This window comes from Gavialis gangeticus, unplaced genomic scaffold, assembly GCF_001723915.1.
Source record: "Gavialis gangeticus isolate Ggan-Ray unplaced genomic scaffold, GavGan_comp1, whole genome shotgun sequence".
NCBI classification, from domain to species: domain Eukaryota; kingdom Metazoa; phylum Chordata; order Crocodylia; family Gavialidae; genus Gavialis; species Gavialis gangeticus.
This window is the reverse complement of record NW_017729032.1, coordinates 213,343-230,149: the sequence shown is the minus strand read 5'-3', so window position 1 is coordinate 230,149 and position 16,807 is coordinate 213,343. Positions and strand designations below refer to the sequence as shown.

The window sequence follows — 16,807 nt, the reverse complement described above, 5'->3', positions numbered from 1 at the left end:
ATGGAGGATCTTGCACTATATTGCACCACTTTCCTTTGAATTGGGATCATTCCCTTTTAATGTCCCCACTTTCTGTGACTGCCAGCTCTCCTGAACTCTTTCCCTTTCCAATTATTTCCCCCAAAGACCTGCCTATCACTTGCTGACGTCAGATTTTCTGGAGTGCATCTTCCTTACTCAGCTGTTCTCTCCCCTTCCTGACTTGCAAACTCCACTGTTTCACTTTCATCACAATTATCTTTCACCTTCTGATTTTTTAACTATTCCCTGCCCATTACAAAACTGGCCTCAACACATTGCAAAACCTTGACGGGCTGCTTGTCTGCTGCTGAACTGGTTTTCCAACAGAAATCCAACTACTCAAAGTCTCTCTTTATCGAGGCCTGTCCTCTGGATACTTCTTTTAATTACTCCAAAAAGCCCCATCTGCTTCTTTCTGTGATTAGACAGTTTCTGAATACACCCGGCAAGTGAGCTCTTCCTAGGTTTCCAAAAAAGCATATATAGAAATTAAACTAATGCAATACTTCTTTCCTTTTTACGTGCTCCTTGAACAAGCTCTCCTCTCCTCTAGCAATATTCCAACTTCTGACGTGTATCCCACTGATGTAAGCTGCCTTCACTTTTAAGGCCCTCTTCAGCCCACCCACATTAGATGTTGCCCTTCATTCAAAAGTGAAATCCCAGTTTCCTCCTTGGAAAGGTGCACAACTCCTATCACCGGTATGCTCCACTTTCAAACGAGCATCTCTCTCCTCCTTTCCCCACCCTGTCTCCTCGCTTGCAGGACGAGCTCTTCCATAAGCATCCACAAATCTCTTGCTTCCCCTTCCAACGCTCTTGCAGTTTTCCCAGGACACCTACAGAAAATGTGGCTGCATTTCAGTCACTATAATGGGCTGGGATCTTTCCATGCATGCAAACATCGCAGTGTTTCCACATGCTCTTCCTAGCGCAATGTGGACGTAGTCTATGGCTGGGGATTTGAGGCACTGCTGCAATGCAAGTAATATGCTGACAAACCCCAGGCCCCAGACCTCAACCTCTACTTGCTGTTGGTGAAGGGAAGCAGCTTCCTTTGTAGGAGTCTCCCCTTCTGATATGCTTTGGACACCAAGATCTCTCCTCGGTGTAACCTTGCCTCTTCCCATCCCATGAGTCCATCCTGGTTCTCCTGGAGCTGACACAGGGAAGCAAAGGAGGCTGTCTGCTGGGTTTGCTCGAGCCTCCTAAAAAAAAGGAGCCAGTGCATGCACCAGCCCATCCCTCTGCTCTTGCACTGTCCCCTCTTGTTTGCACTGCCACGCTGATCCCTGCCCCCTTGCTGTAGAGCCAAACTGGGGTCTGATTTTGCAGAGCAGGTGCCTCAATACACCCTTCTAAGTCCCTTGCCTGGAAAGCAAGGGTCCATGCCCAGGTCCCTGAGTGAAGAGCCCTATCTGCCCTCATACCATCGTTTCTCATCACTGAAGACGGAGGCTGGTATCATCCCATTGCACCACTTCCCAGCAAGCTTCGCTCTTGCTCCCATGCTCAGCTCCATCTGCCTGGGTCCCAGAAGGTCATGAACCAGCAACACAAATACGAGGCTGCCATGGTGCCTCACCACAGCACCCAGCAGCCCCAAGGTGACCTGGAGACCTCGCCTTCCTGTGCCACCAAAGACCCTCACCTTCTCGTCGTAGGTCAAGGGTCCACCCCTCAGCACATCACCTGAGATACCTGCACTGGTGCAAGAAGAAATAATGTCAATGCTTTACTGTGCTATCCAGTGCCCTCCTGGCCCTAGAGGAGCCAAGTGCCCCCATAAGACATTTGCTTAATGATTAATCTTGTGAATGGATATGAAGCATTGCCCCCCATCAGCCAGGATTTGGGAATACAAAGGAAAATTTCATCCAAGAGTGGGACTCTCTGCTTGCCTTGTGGAAATAACACTTCGCCCTTTCTCCATCCTACCGTCCCAAAACATCTGTTGGTGCCATTTCTGGACAGACAACGCGTTTCAGCTTCTAGATGCAGGGCTGTAGCTTGCTCAGCAGGTGGCACTTCAGGCTCTGAAATCAGGGAGCAAAGCAAGTTTCTCTTGCCTAAATTAAGGATGTTAGCAAGCTAAATCAAGCCCTCTACAGGATTGTTGCTGGGGTGGGACTTTTAAGCTTTGCAACTTTTTGTATGTCCAGCTCTGGTTTTCCCAGCTGGCTGTGACATCTGCTCAAACGTGAACCCTAGATTGCATCTTCAGACGTCTGCCCTGAGCTCACCTGGGCGACTGGCTCATTATAGATACTGTAGCGGGCGGCGAGGAGGGAGCGCCACCACCCACCACGCCGGGTCTGGCCACATGCAACTCCCCCCTGCCCCCGTGTCTGGTCCTGTGCACCTCCCCACACACCACACACACACACACACACACACACACACACACACACACTCACTCAACCACACACTGCACACACACACCCAGCCACATGCCACACACCCCACATCCCCAGCCACACACACATACACCCAAACACAGACTGCACACACACGCAGCCACATGCCACACTCACCCAGCCATACACCACTCCCACCCAGCCACACACACCCCCTCAACCAGCCATATGCCATACACACACAGAGCCACACACCACTCACCCAGACACACACCACACCTACCCATCCACAAACCACACCCGGTCACATGCCACACCCACCCACTCAACCAGCCACATGCCACACACCACACACGCCCAGCCACATGCCACACACATACACAGCCACAAGCCGCACCCACTCATCCACACACTGCATACACTGCATACACATCTACCCAGCCACACACCCAACCACAGACTGCACACACACACCCATGTGTCACACCCACCCAGCCACACACACATCTACCCGGCGACACACCCCTCCCAACCACAGACTGCACACACACACACACCCACTCAGCCACACACTACACACACATTTACGCAGCCACACACACACCCCCATTTGTTGCACTCATCCAGCCCCACACACACCCAGCCACACACCACACACACACCCAGCCACATACACCCACTCAATCAGCCACATGCCCCACACACACTGCCACTCACCCATCCATTCCACACCCACCCACTCAACCAGCCACATGTCCCCCCACACACACCCAGCCACACACCTACACACCCACCCACCCAGTCTTATGCCACACCCGCCCAGCCACACATACCTACTCAACCAGCCATACGCCACCCACACACATACACACACACCCAGCCACACACACAATGGTTCAGAGTGCAAAAGACCAAGGTGGACCGTGAGGAACTGCAGAAGGATCAAAGGATTGAGCAAAGGGGCAACAAAACGGCAGAGGGAATTACACGCATAACCTGACACCTCCAGGGAAGAAACCCTACCTGATCTCCACATTAAAGAGCTACTCAGCACAGCTCACCAAGACACTCCCATGGACCCAGAGGGACAGCCTTCCGTCTTCAGCTCCCTCTGTGCAAAAATGAAGTATATTTCCTACCTATGGGGACTTTTTACCATCTTGTACCATCTACACTTTTCCCAGAGCCTGACAAAGGGACTTTGATCCCGAAAGCTTGCAGAAAAGGACAATTTTCTTGCCATTTTCCAGTTGGTCTAATAAAAGGTATAATTTTGGAACCAAGAGTTCTAGTTTTTTGTATATGTAAAATGTAGTGATGCACATGGCAAAAACAACCCCAGGTCTGCTTGCACTGTAATGGGCTTTACACTAGCTGCTCCCACACAGGAAAGATTTGGGAGTCATTGTGGACAGTCTGCAAAAAACGTTCGCCTCAATGCTCAGCAGCGGTGAAAATGGCAAACAAAATAATGGGGATTATTAAGAAGGGAATTGTAAGCAAAATGGAAAGTATCGTGATGCCCCTTTATGAATCTCTGGTGCGTCCACACCTTGAGTGCTGTGCCCAGTTCTGGGCCCCTCACCGCCAAAAGGATACTAAAAAACTGAAGGAGGACCAGAGAAGGGCAATGAAGCTGATTCGTGGCGTGGGGGAGCTTCCATGGGGAGAGACTGAAGAGGCCGGGCCTGTTCAGTTTAGAGACAGAGATGCTGGAGAGGAGATGTGAGAAGGGTTTACAAAATACTCAGTGGGGAAGGGAGCACCAGTAGGGATCATTTGCTTTCTCGCAATACAAGAACGAGGGGTCACAAAAGGAAACGAGTGGGTAGCCAGTTTAAAACTGACAAAAGGAAGTTATTTATCCCCATAGAGTGTCACGAAAGTGTGGAGCTGATTGCCACCGCACATTTTGGGGGGAAAGGGGCATCAGCAGCTATTGAGCACCGGAGTTAGGGACACAGCCTCTGAATCACAGCTTCCCAGACCTTAAATGCTAGAGGCTGCAAGGGAGCAGCGGAAAAAACTCTGGTCATCCCCAGATTGCTCTCCCTTTCAGCATCCGCTCTTTGCCCCTGTGCGATACTGGAGATTGGGCAAGATGGGTGTAGTGTCTAACCCGGTAAAGGGCAGGTCTTAGGTCTCCATCATTGCAGGTGACCTGCCTGTCATCTGAAGTGATGTGGGTCCCAAACACAGGAACTATATACCCACCATGAGCTTTTAGTGCCCCCTTTTCTCCACTCCTGGATGCGCACATACATCACCTGCCCCCATCTCTTTTCCAGTGCAGCAAAGTAAGATGTAGCATAAACCCTGCTGTAGCAAAAGAGAGAAATCACCTACCAAAGCACCGTGCCTAACACACTCACTCTCCCTCTCTCTGAAAACTAAGGCACTGGGCTGCTGTGTGCAAAACACTGGCTGGGAGGTGGCAGGGATTATTTTTAATAGGCAAGAATTGATTTATAACCAAAGCTTCTAGTTTCCTTCCCCTCGCTCCCTGCACCTCCCAATTCAGAGGAAACACTCAAAGGTTTCTCCCCAGTGCTGTTCTGCATCTCAGGAGAAAAAGTCAGTGCATTTAGGATGGAAAAAGCTTCTGAAGTCTGCTTCCAGACCTAGTCTGGAGCCAAAAATATAACCCCTGTGCCCGTATTGGAGGCTTCCCCACTGCCGAGATGTCCAGACATAGTCACCTCCTGCACTAATGTGCTCTGGGAAGGGCTCACTTCTGTGCAGATGGGTCTGAAAACACCCAGTCGAGGGAATCCCCCAGCTGGGCATAAATATTTAAACGTTGAGATCAGCTGTTCAGCGTTCCCTTGACCTGAATAAATCTATTTTATTTCCCCCCTTCGGACTCATGCCTTTCAAATAAAAGGCACATCATTACAATCGTCCCCTCCCTTAATCTTTCCGAGGGGACAAGGGTTTGATCTGCTTGTCCCATCCACAGCAAAATGCTTAACCCTTTCCCTTCTGCCTCAAGCACCATCACCGTAGGCACGGCGACATGTTTGTTAATGCGCCGTAATTACGGCGCATTATGTTTAGTACCTGTCGGAACAGGCACTGGTTTCATGCACCATAATCAGCGATACTGTGCATAATAACTTCATGCACCATAATCAGCGATACTGTGCACTAGTGCAGATGAACACTTTTCTTATGATGCTTAATGCTCATTGGACTAATCTGCTATGTATTAGTGCATTAGTACAGTTTTTGCCAGCTATGCTAATGTGTAGTAGAATTAGTCCAATAGGCATGAAGTGCCTTGTGTAGACGCAGCCCATGTGGGGCTAAACAGCCCCTCTGCGGTGAATCCAGGACCACAGCAGCATCTGATGTTGCACGCAGCTCATGGCTGGGGCTGTTTGACAGAGCAACGGGAAAGCTTCCTGCTGGATGGACCCATGGGGTTTAGTGCCTTGCACAAGGGCATACATTTGTTTCTCCCAATTCCCCACTGCCCAGAGGAAACCTACAGCCACCTGAGTGGCGACAGCACCTCACCGAACCCATCTAAAGCCTGCTGATATCAGCCATTTCCTCAGTTAGTTCTTTGTGGGTGAGATGCTGATTAACCAGAGGAAGCAATGAGGCTTATTTGTATTTGCAGTGAGGTGCAGAAGCCGAGGAGTGCGGATGGCCCAGGGGTTTGGATGCTCACTTGACCCTGGAAAGACATGGCTTGGGGTCTGTGCTCTGCCATAGATTTATGGCATGACCCTGGGCAAGTCACTTGGGCCCAGAGCCTGAAACAGCACGTGAGCACCTACAGCTCCTGTAAGTAGCACTGCAGGGCCTACTCCCAGGTACAGAGTAGGACCAGAGCTTGGGTGAGCATCTGCCCTAAGTGGGCAGAGATGCTGGTTGCAGGCCCTTTATATGACTCCAGGTCCGTCCCTCTTAACCCGTGAGCCTGGGAGTGCTTTGGGGGCAGAGACCACCTTGCACTGCTCTTAGCTGCACTGCCTTTGCGCAATGCCAAAAGTGTTGTTGTGGTGGACACCAGCCTCCGTGCTCCTCTTCCACGTGGGGCGAAGATCAGAAACAAAGTGAAGTAGCCTCCACTCCAGAAGTACAGCAGTCAGCCCACCTGAGACAGCCTAAAAGCAATGCAGAAGCCTATGCTCCAGGCTGGTCTAAGGCAGCTGCATGATTTCCTCTCTGGGATTCGGGGACATGCTGAGGAGGGAGTAGCGGGGATGCTTCCCCACTGCTCCCTGCCTGGCACTAAGGCAGTGCTTGCAAATCCCCCAGCTCTACTGGGTCCTGATTTCTGTGCCAGAAGCAGTAAGAGAGCATTATATATTCTGTTATCTCCATGCAGTCCCCCTCAAGCACTCGCATTTGATGGCAAGCAATGGGATAGGAAAGGGTCAGCTGTTTCTACTGAAGGCTGGTGTTTGCCTTTAATAAAACAATATTCTGGCCTGTCCTTGCCATAAATCTGAAACAAGCCAAAATATATTTTATCATAGGGCATCTCAGGCTTGAGACAGCCCCCCCCCCAGCCTGCTATCATCCCTCTCCAGTGGTTCCCAGATGGCTACTGTGGCCCTTAATCCGAGTTAATCAGCACGGGTCCATCTCTCAGATGGGGCCCTAATCACGGCACACACGATGCTCTTTTGAGTGCCATGCTATCGGCTCGCACCAGCTGGAGGCCTGCTCGCACACAGAGACACAAAAAGCAACTTCTCAAGGGCTTGGAGCTTGTCGGATCCCTGCACCGGGGATTAACAACTTCTGAGCTCTGTGCTATAAAAATGATACATGTGCAAATAAGCTGACTTCATCAGTGGCACCATGAGAGTGTGTGTGTGTGTGTGAGCGTGCGCGCGCGCACGCACGTGCAATGAATTACTTAGGAAGCCAGCCTGGCGATGATAAAGGACAGGCAATTAGTGTGTTTCATATATGATTAGATAAAGCACTAAGACATACACCCCCGGGGAGGGGGGGGATCATGAAAGCAACAAGCCTGAATGAGGGGCAGAGGGTAAGATTCAAAGGGAAGAGACTGGAGAAGAGAAGGAGAGGAAGAGTGGGCTACCAAACGTCAGTCCAAATCATTTACTCCAGGTGAATTCACACGGGGTTTTGTAGAGAAGGACACATGATGACACAAAGCGATGTGTTTGGAGGCCTGCAAGATGATGACTCCATTCGCATGCAGCTGGTTATCAGCGAGGGCCGGTCGCTAAAGCATCTACACGCCACAGGGCTCGAATGCAAGCTTGACTGGCCTGAAATGGAAGAAAATTGTACTCGACCTGCTGCAGAATCAAGAGAGCCAGGCATACTAATTATTACACTTTCTCCGAAGCATTTACCAACACGTTGCAGGTGGAGGTGACTCAGTAGTTGATGGGTGGGCAGCACCAGTGCATTATGGGCACAAGCACTGGTCAGACCAGCCAGACAAGCTCACTATGGCTGTGAGTTCAGTCTGCCCCCCAGCCATCTCTGCTTCCCCTCTATATTCTTCCAGGCCTGGGTTTTTATGCCCTGTAAAGGTCTTTCCCATCTGGTTTAACCCTCTTCCCTCAGGGCCAAGGCAGATGGTTGAACTGAACAGGGCAAGAAGTAAAAATTTAGAAGGGCAATGGAGGTGCCCAATAGGCCTGTGCGAGTCAGCAGCTATTTGATCCAGCCGTTTCAGATGGCCGCCATGTGATCTGAAGTGCTGGACCGGGTTCCCACTTTGATCCAGCCAAAGCGGCTCCGATCCAGTCAAAGCAGCTCCGAAGCTTTGGAGCTGCCTCGGAGATCTGCCATAGGGTATAATGGGGAATCAATGAAATATCTATAATTTTGTTGGTTTTTTTGTCCGATTTGGATGAAATTTGCAGAATTGGTATCCTATGCTCAGCCCATGAAGCCTGCCAAGTTTCAAAGGATCGGTGCAGGGGTTTAGGGTGAACCACACCCCAAATTCTTGAAGGCAAAACTCATGTCACATGTATGCGTTACACCACAGGGCAGGTGAAAACTGCAGGGATGATAGCCCCTGGGGAGGCCACAAAGCCTGCCAAGTTTCAAGGAGATAAGTGCAGGGGTTTGGGTGGAACTGCGCCTCAAGCTGCAGACAAGCACAACTTGTGCCATGGGTGACCCTGCGTGTGCTAAAGGTGCAGCGGGGTGACAGCTGCAGGGAAGGTGGCCCCTGCTGTGACGCCTGCCGGCTGTGGAGGAGATTGGTGCAGGGAGGTTCTGGAGCCCTGCCCGCCTAGCTGCTGACAGGCAAAACTTGTGCCATGGGCGCTTGTGCAGCTGACTGTGTCTGTCTTGGGGCAGTTGATTATCTGTGTTGATTATTTCCTCTCCTTAGCAAGGGGTTTTGTAGGTGTTAATTGTTGCTAATTAACTGGCTACATTAGCTGTGTATTGAGCTGGTTCCTGAGTGAATCACAATCCATTGCTAACTGGTAACACAGCAGCTTAGCAGCCAGGCCTTCAGTAGTCCCCCCCAAGACAGACACAGTTGCACAAGCACCCATGTCACGAGTTTTGCCTGCCAGCAGCTAGGGGTGCAGGCCCCAGAACCCAGAAGCCCTGCACCCATCTCCTCAACAGCTGGCAGGATTCATGGCCACAGCAGGGGCCACCACCCCCGCAGCTGTCACCCAGCTGCGCCTTAATACACGCAGTGTCACCCATGGCATGAGTTTTGCTTGTCTGCAGCTTGAGGTGCAGTTCCCCCCAAACCCCTGCACCGATCTTCTTGAAACTTGGCAGGCTTTGTGGCCTCATCAGGGGCTACCATCCCTGCAAATTTAATCAAAATCAAACAAAAACCAACAAAGTTATAGATATCTCATTGATTCCCCATTATACCCTATGGCCGGATCCAAAGCATGGTCTGAAGCCTTGCACAGCCCTAGTGCCCAATGGGAGGTTATGTGAAACAATTGCCCCCTTCTCTGCATATCTCGAATTAACCCCTCACACGCCTACACTGAGCAATATACCATATTTTCCTGTGTACAGCACACCCCAGAATAAGATAGGCACCTTGTTTTTGAAAGGCAGAAGGAAGAAGAAATGAGATCTTTCCTTGCCTTAATTAACAGAATAGCAACAGCAGCGAGGGAGCTGAGCCTGCGTGTTATTCTGTGCCCTGTGGTTGCATGCAGACTTCACTTTTGCTTCCAAAAGGCAGAACCCTGAGCATCAGAAACTGCTGTGATGCATTTATTTCTTGATTTTGAATGTGCACCCCAATTTCCAGCAGCTTTTTTTTTGGGAAAAAGAGGTACATGTTGTAGGTAAGAAGATATGGTAATTACAACCAAATGGCCGCTTAAGGTCCGTGGGCCGCCAGTTTGACAGCCCTGATTCATTTCACAAGGGGTTAAAGTGATTGCAAACATTTATTTCTAAAAAAGATTATTAAAAACCCAGCATTTAGCATACAGGCAAGTGTCATTGTATCACATAGATGAACATCAGGACCAAGAACAAGAGGGCGACGTGAGCATCTGCAGCTCAGGTTCCACATCGACAACCACACAACACACATAACACCGGCCATACGTGACACATGGGGCTCCTTCCCTCAGTATAAATGATGCTCATTCTACCTTTCTGTGCATTCATTTCCACTGAACCAAAGCGGAAAGGACAATGAGGAACTTGGAAAAGGCAATGGGGAAAGAGCAAGAATCAAATAGCAGAGCTGACCTGAAGGTGGTGGTAATGTTTTGCGGTCATTTTAGGTACATTCAAAGCTTGGTTTCGTTCCACTAAGAGGTGGGGAGGAAGAGGATGTGAAACCAAAAGCTTTTCAATGTTTGTTTTGTTTTTTTTAATGAGAGCACATACAAATCATGGGCTTCGTCACCTGGATGGTAGAGCACCGGCCTGGAGTGCAGAAGTCCCAGATCCACAAACTTGTCCTACTTCTCTCAGTAACATGTCACTACACTGGCAATCAAGCCACAAAAAAAGGCATTTGGGAAGAGGCAGCAATCCCCCAGCTCTACCAGGTCCTGAATTCTGCACCATATATTTTTATGGGGTGGGAGAGCAGAAATAAGTCTACTGTATGTACAGAGCACATAGCCTGGCATAGATTGGGAGTGCCTGAAGGTTTGGCCAGAGTTAGAACAGAAGATTCAAGTTTTTTAACAGTTGACCTTGTGAGGGATCCTGCTGAAAACTTTGCTTTCCAAAGCCAGGCTCATATCCCCAGGGTTAATGGGACATGCTCACCATGTGTGTGAGGAGGCTGCTATCTTGGCCAGCAGCTTGGATGAGATGAGGAATGGTTACAGTGGGTAATAAGCTGAATATGAGCCAACAGTGTGCCCTTGTTGCCAGGAAGACTAACTGCATACAGGGCTGCATTGGTAGGAGGGGAACAGGTTACCTAGGGAGGTTGGGGACTCTCCATCCTTGGAGTTTTTAATACCCAGCTAGACAAAGTCTTGGCTGGGATGATCTAGTCGGCGATGGTCCTGTTCTGAGCAGGGGGTTGGACTAGATGTGACCTCAGGAGGTCCCTTCACACCTTCATTTTCTATGACCCTATGAATGTCCCAGTGCTAAACCCATGCCTCTTTCCAATTTGAATTAAAAGATCCAGGTTCTGTACTGGGGTCATGGGAGATTCACATCTTCTATGAGCTGTGCACAGAGCAGGGACACGCAGCACATACCAACCGGTGGGTTACACATGCACGCATCTGCAAAATGGAGCCCTTCTCTCTGCGTCCCAATGGGAACCTGGGGTCTATAGTGAATCTCTGCTCATCTTCCAGACGGAGGTCATCTGCTGATGCGCTGGAGGAGGGTGACACAGCCGTGGTAACTGGTGCAGCGCTGCAGCGGGGGTTGCTGCTCCACTTGCCCCGTGGCTGGGTCAAAGGTGAAGGCCTTGTCGGTGCCCTCCCCATTTTCATCCCGGCCTCCCAGGATGTAGATCTTGCCACCGCAAACCGTCACACCGCAGCTCTCCTAGGGAGGGGACAGACAGCTCAGAGGTAAAGGTGTCGCCCCCAGTTTTGCACAGCAGGGCTCCAAACCCAAGGCTGAACAAAAGAGTGAGCGTGGGTTCGTTCTCATCAGACTCGCTTCAGACCCATCCAGCTGGGAAATGACATGTGGAAAGGGCAGGGAAGGAAGGACAAGCAAACAGCAAGGGACCTGGTGGCCTGGCTTGAGAGGCCTTGGGAGCCCCTCGAGCTTGGATGGATTGATTCTGGGTAACATTTTATTGACAGCCACAGACCAGCCATGAACGATGCTGCCTCAGCCAGGTGAGGTTATCACTGCCGCTCCACACCATTTCTCAGACTAGCCAATGCTCGCAGCGACAAAGACAAGTGCTAAGCAAGCAATCCCACCACATGTAGGTGTCTGAATAGAGATGGTGTCCTAGGGAAGTGGTGAGACTACTTCATGTATAGAGCAAGGAGCACATGCCAAGGGCATAGCAAGAGCACGGCATGGCATGGCCAGCCATCACCCTGCTGTGAAAATCAGTCCTGTAAGAGGCCAGGGATACACAGCTGGGAGAGGCGGATAGGATTTTTTTTCCCTTGGCTTCCCCTGCCTCAAAAGCATGCCGTTTTTGCTTTTAAATGCCCCACTTCAATGTGAGATTTGCAAAAAATGCAAAGCTGGGGGGGAGGGAGGGTTCCCTTTTAAATGAAATATTTCTCGATTCCTATCTTTAAAAAGTCTGAAAATGCTTTGGGTTTGGCTTTCATTTGTTTTTTTCACAATAGATAAATGAATAAAATGCCGCTATCTAAAGTTTTTTTGTAACCAACAGACGTTCTCCCCTCCTCCACCAGTGGAGAGAAAAAAAAATGACCAAATTAAAACTATATATTCATTTGGGATGAGACAGTATCTGTAACAAAAAACCCTACCCTTCAATTAGCTGTGATGCAGAGCAGTCTGGCTCTGGTATTGGACATGTAGCGTATGGCTGGGCCTGTCTGCTGGAGATCTCAGCTGCTCCGTTGAGGGAATGAGCCCTATCCACCCGCTTCATCCCTAGAAATGAAGGTGTGAGGATGCCCTAAGAGGGCTCCAGATTGCTGACTTCTTGGAGGTTTTTAAGAAGTACCAGAAGCCCAGGCCTTGACTATGGTGCCGAGGGCACAACCGTCTCATTTCCAAGGTCAATGAGTGCAGAGATGGAAGCTGCTTATTAACTTTGTGCACGTTAACTTTAAACATGAGACTAATTCTGGTGGAGCTAGAGGGCAGTTTAACTGCTTGAAGTTCATGCCAAGCTTTTGTCACTTTGCCCATAGTTTTCGGAGACGCTTTATTGCCCACAGAGAAGATGGCAGAGAACGAGGGATGGCGGGGCCTTCTTACTGATCTGCCCTTACCAGAGGTCCCGGGAGAGCGGCCACTTCCCTCCAGGTGTCTTCCTTGGGGTCGTAGCAGAAGATTTTATTCAGGAGCCCACCCACAATGTAAATCCTGTTGTCCAAAGACACGGCATTAATACACCTCTGAGAGAAGGGGGTGGGAGACAGGAGCGTCCACTTGTTTTCTTCAGGATCGTAACACTGGACCTGGGAAGAGAAAAAAGGAAATGGTTAGTGAGATTCCCACTCCTTTGCAGCCCCTGCTCAGACAAAAGACTGGGCTAAAAACCAAGCTAGATACGCAGTAGTGTGTTGGCTCAGACGGACGGGATTACCAATCATGAAAAGAGTGGAGAGGAGGGTGAGATCAGCCCATGGAGGAGAAGACAACACGGGAAACAGGAGTCCTGGGGTCCCGTCTCGGCTCTGCCAACAACTCTTGGAAAAATCACTTAGACTTTGGTTTTATAGAACCGCGCATTCATTTTGGAGAGCTAAAGTTTTAGGGTGATGGACCAGAGAGGTCGTGCATGGCCCGATTTTCAGTTTTCCTCATGGAGAACACGACACACTTACAGATGGGTAGGTGATCGTACTATGGCTACAAAACCCCCTTGCAATGGCAGCCCCATCAAACATTACCTGGAACTGTGCTGCTCAACCAGGGTGCTGGGGCACCCTGGGGTGCCACGAGCTCTTTTGAAGGGCGCCTCAAAGATGAGCGGATATGGGCAGATAAGCAGAAATGGGAGGCTGAGATTCCTCCCTGCCTGACCACTACTCACCCCCACCGTCTGGCCCCTCTGCGAGGAGGAAAGCACTGTAATCAACCAATTGGTTTTTGAAAGGGGGTGCTGCTCAATTCACACTGGTTGTGGAGGGGCGCCTTGTGTCGAAGGAGGGAATGAGGTTTCTTTAGTGTGAAAAGGAGGTAGCTGGGCTTATTTAGCCTGGAGAAAAGAAGACTGAGAAGGGATTTAATAGCAGCCTTTAACTCCCTGAAGAGTGGTGTCAACGAGGATGGAGCTGGACTCCTCAGTGGGGCCAGACGACAGGACAAGGAGCAACGGGCTCCAGTTTCAGCAAGGGAAGTTGAGGTTGGATATTAGGAAAAACTCTCTCACTAGGAGGGGAGTAAAGCACTGGGACAGGTTACCCAGAGAGGTGGTGGACTCTCCATCCTTGGAGGTTTTTAAGACCCGGGTAGACAAAGCCATGGCTGGGATGATGTAACTGGGGCTGGTTCTGCTTTGAGCCGGGGGTTGGACTAGATGTGACCTCCTGAGACCCCTTCCACCCCTCATTGTGTATAATTCTATGATTATATGATAAATGAAGCATGCCCCAGTCTAAAAAGGCTGAGAACCACTGGCTTGGACTATAAGCTCCAAGTCCTCACACTAAGAAAGGCAGAAACGCTCTGCGCTTTGCTCTAACCCTGCGATGGCCTTCCCTTCCTCGTACCAACATACAGCTCAGGAGAACTATCCAGGCGCAGTGTTATCATTTTACCGTAGGTTCAGATCTCAGAATAAACTTCCTGAAGAAGCGCAGTTTGTCACTGCTTCGTTCTCTTGGTACAGCGACTCCCAGCATCCCAAAGAGAACGACAAAGAGCCGGGCACTGCCTAATGCACCTGAAACTGGGACCTGACCACACGTGCCCCAAGGAACCCCCTAAATGACAGGAGCAGGAAACTACTCAATGGGCAATGTAATAGCACAGCTGCGCATCATGCACTAGAGCAAGAAGCCGCCACAGGCAAACAGATGAGTCAAACCAAGCCCTTCCCAGGCACCAGAAGAGCCCTTTGGCTCTGGTCCCAGCATGCCAGCCTGGCCCCTCCTTGTGTCAAACTGTTCTTCTCACAGCCAGCTTCCTCCTACCTTGCTGACTCTTCTGGGAGTTTTTAAAGCTCTTTGGGGAACACTGCCTAGCTAAATGCTCCACAGCTGGGCTCTCTCAGCAGGGCTGGCTGTTCCCTCTCAAAGGGACAGGCCACCTGTTGCAGGAAGCCTCCAATCAGGGGTCCTGAAGCTGTGGGGCACTCCCACCAGTGTTCATCTTCTACCACCCGTCATACATTCCCCTCAGCCCAGCCAACCCCTACAACCGCAGTACCTTGTCCGAGTTCACACTGTCATCCACAGCACCCCCGAGCACATATAGCTTGTTGAGACAGGGGACGATGGCTGCCGAGCTCACTGCTTGGGGCAAAGGCGCCACGATTGACCAACGATTGGAGAAAGTATCATAGCATTCGACGCTGGAGAGGCGGTAAAAGCCATCAAACCCACCGACGGCATAGATCTGCCATGGAAAGAGGAGAGATAGTCATCAGGGGTCATGGTGCTGGGTGGGTGAGGGGGAAGGCTACGATTCCATCATATTGGTCACAGAAACCTTGATTTTGAAGGAATTCTGACTTCTATGATCCAACCTGCCAGTCAGTCATAGGGGAGAGTGCAAAGGATCGTGGGAGGTATGGATCAGCTGGGGATGCTGTCGTATAAGAAGAAGTGTGGGCATGGGTGGATCCAGGAGAGGAGTGAGGGGGTGTGCTCATGCCCCTTTCATCTGTGCAGTGCATGCCCAAGGAGCTCAGAGCTCCCAACTGCTCAGTGCGGCTTCTTCCAGAGCTCTCTCTGCAGCTCATCAGCTGGTTGGTGCAGGCTCTCACCAGAACCACTGGTTTTGCATGACTCCAGAGGCCAGGGGCTCAGCACTGCCACTATTCACCCTCTATCCTCTTCCTCATGCTAAGTTTGGGGCAGGAGAAACTGTGGACGAACAGCAGCACTCACCCCCTGAGCATCCAAGCCGCATGAAAGCAGTGGCTAGAGTAGGAACCCCATGCTGATGAGCTGGGAGCTTAGAGCTCCCCGCACATGTGACAGCCAAAGGGCAATTGCTTCTTGGTCTATTGGCTACGATCAAGCAAAATGAGGGGCATCTGAACTCCCAAGGCCTGTGGCCCTGGTATGGCAGCCTGGTAGAAAGTGCGAGCTATGTGTACTGGTAGCCATAGATAAACGTAGATATTCAGTTTAGGTATTTTGAGTGGCTGGATGTATAGCTGGCAGCAGCAGAGTCACTGCAGCCGCTCTGTCTGGCTCCACAGGGCCCCCCAAAGTGCGGGGCCTGGGGTGCTCCCCCCACCTCCCCTGGGATGGCCCTGACTGGAGCAGAAATGATTTGTGGTACTGCGCATTTCAAAGTACCTGCTACTGTCACAGGAGAAAGAATGAGGGATACAGCTTTAGTTAGCTGCTTTGGTTCATAAGGGATATGTACACACCACGTTTTTTGCCCTTTCATGCACTGCAACTGCATGTCTGTTTGCATAAGCGGGATTTCTGGATGCTTTAGAAGTCTTTCATAGGCTGCAATTCCAAGTTGCAGTGCATTGGCGGAGGGAGGAAGAATGTACCTTTCCCTGAAGAGTTGCCATTTTGTGCCTCCACCTGCCTTTCTGCAAGCAGGCGACTTTGATCCACACGTTGAGCTGGGAGCTGAGCACCCAGACATCACTGCTGTTGATGTGCCCTCCTGAAAGACAGATAGGCACAGCACAGTCAAGGGGAGTGCAACCACCACCTCCAAACTGAACAGCAGTGGGAGAGCTTAGCATACTGGTCACCACTGCCTCACACTGACCCAGCACACGACAGGTAAAGGTTGCATGTGTAGTGTAAAGAGAGATGATGGAAGAGGGGAAAAGGAGATCACAGGAGACAAAAAGGCCCAAGTTCTGACTGCTTCAGCAGGCGTAGGGCCACATGCCTACTGTCAGTGGAAATTTGGATAGTAAGCAAAATGGGCCACCCATCCATTCCTATCTGGCAATTTCTATGAAATTGTAATGGGGCCTGGGAACATCTTTTTAGTCTACCTTTTGCATCAGCAGCCTGCTTTTAGGGAACCTCATATAATCAAAAGAGCTTATGTGCTACAGTAACGGGCACAGTGAGAGCACAGAGGTACATCTACATTGTATAATGTAGACATACCGGAGCTACCTTTGAACCAGTTAGATAGGCTTAGGGCCTAATTGCAGCAAAATCAGCACAGCAAAACCTACCCCA

General features: G+C 50.4%; 1 protein-coding gene across 1 annotated transcript in view; it reads right to left on the bottom strand.

Annotated features, from left to right (window-relative positions):
* Positions 1-10,842: 10,842 nt before the first annotated feature.
* The window catches only part of KLHL35 (kelch like family member 35), a 22,879-nt gene continuing 16,914 nt past the window's right edge, over positions 10,843-16,807 (bottom strand). Inside the window, exons 4-7 of the mRNA XM_019525581.1 lie at positions 16,153-16,271; positions 14,844-15,032; positions 12,740-12,928; positions 10,843-11,348 (exon numbers count right to left, since the gene is read on the bottom strand). Of these exons, the coding sequence (XP_019381126.1) occupies positions 11,160-11,348; positions 12,740-12,928; positions 14,844-15,032; positions 16,153-16,271 (686 nt within the window). The 3' untranslated portion in view covers positions 10,843-11,159. The remainder of the gene's footprint in view (positions 11,349-12,739; positions 12,929-14,843; positions 15,033-16,152; positions 16,272-16,807) is intronic.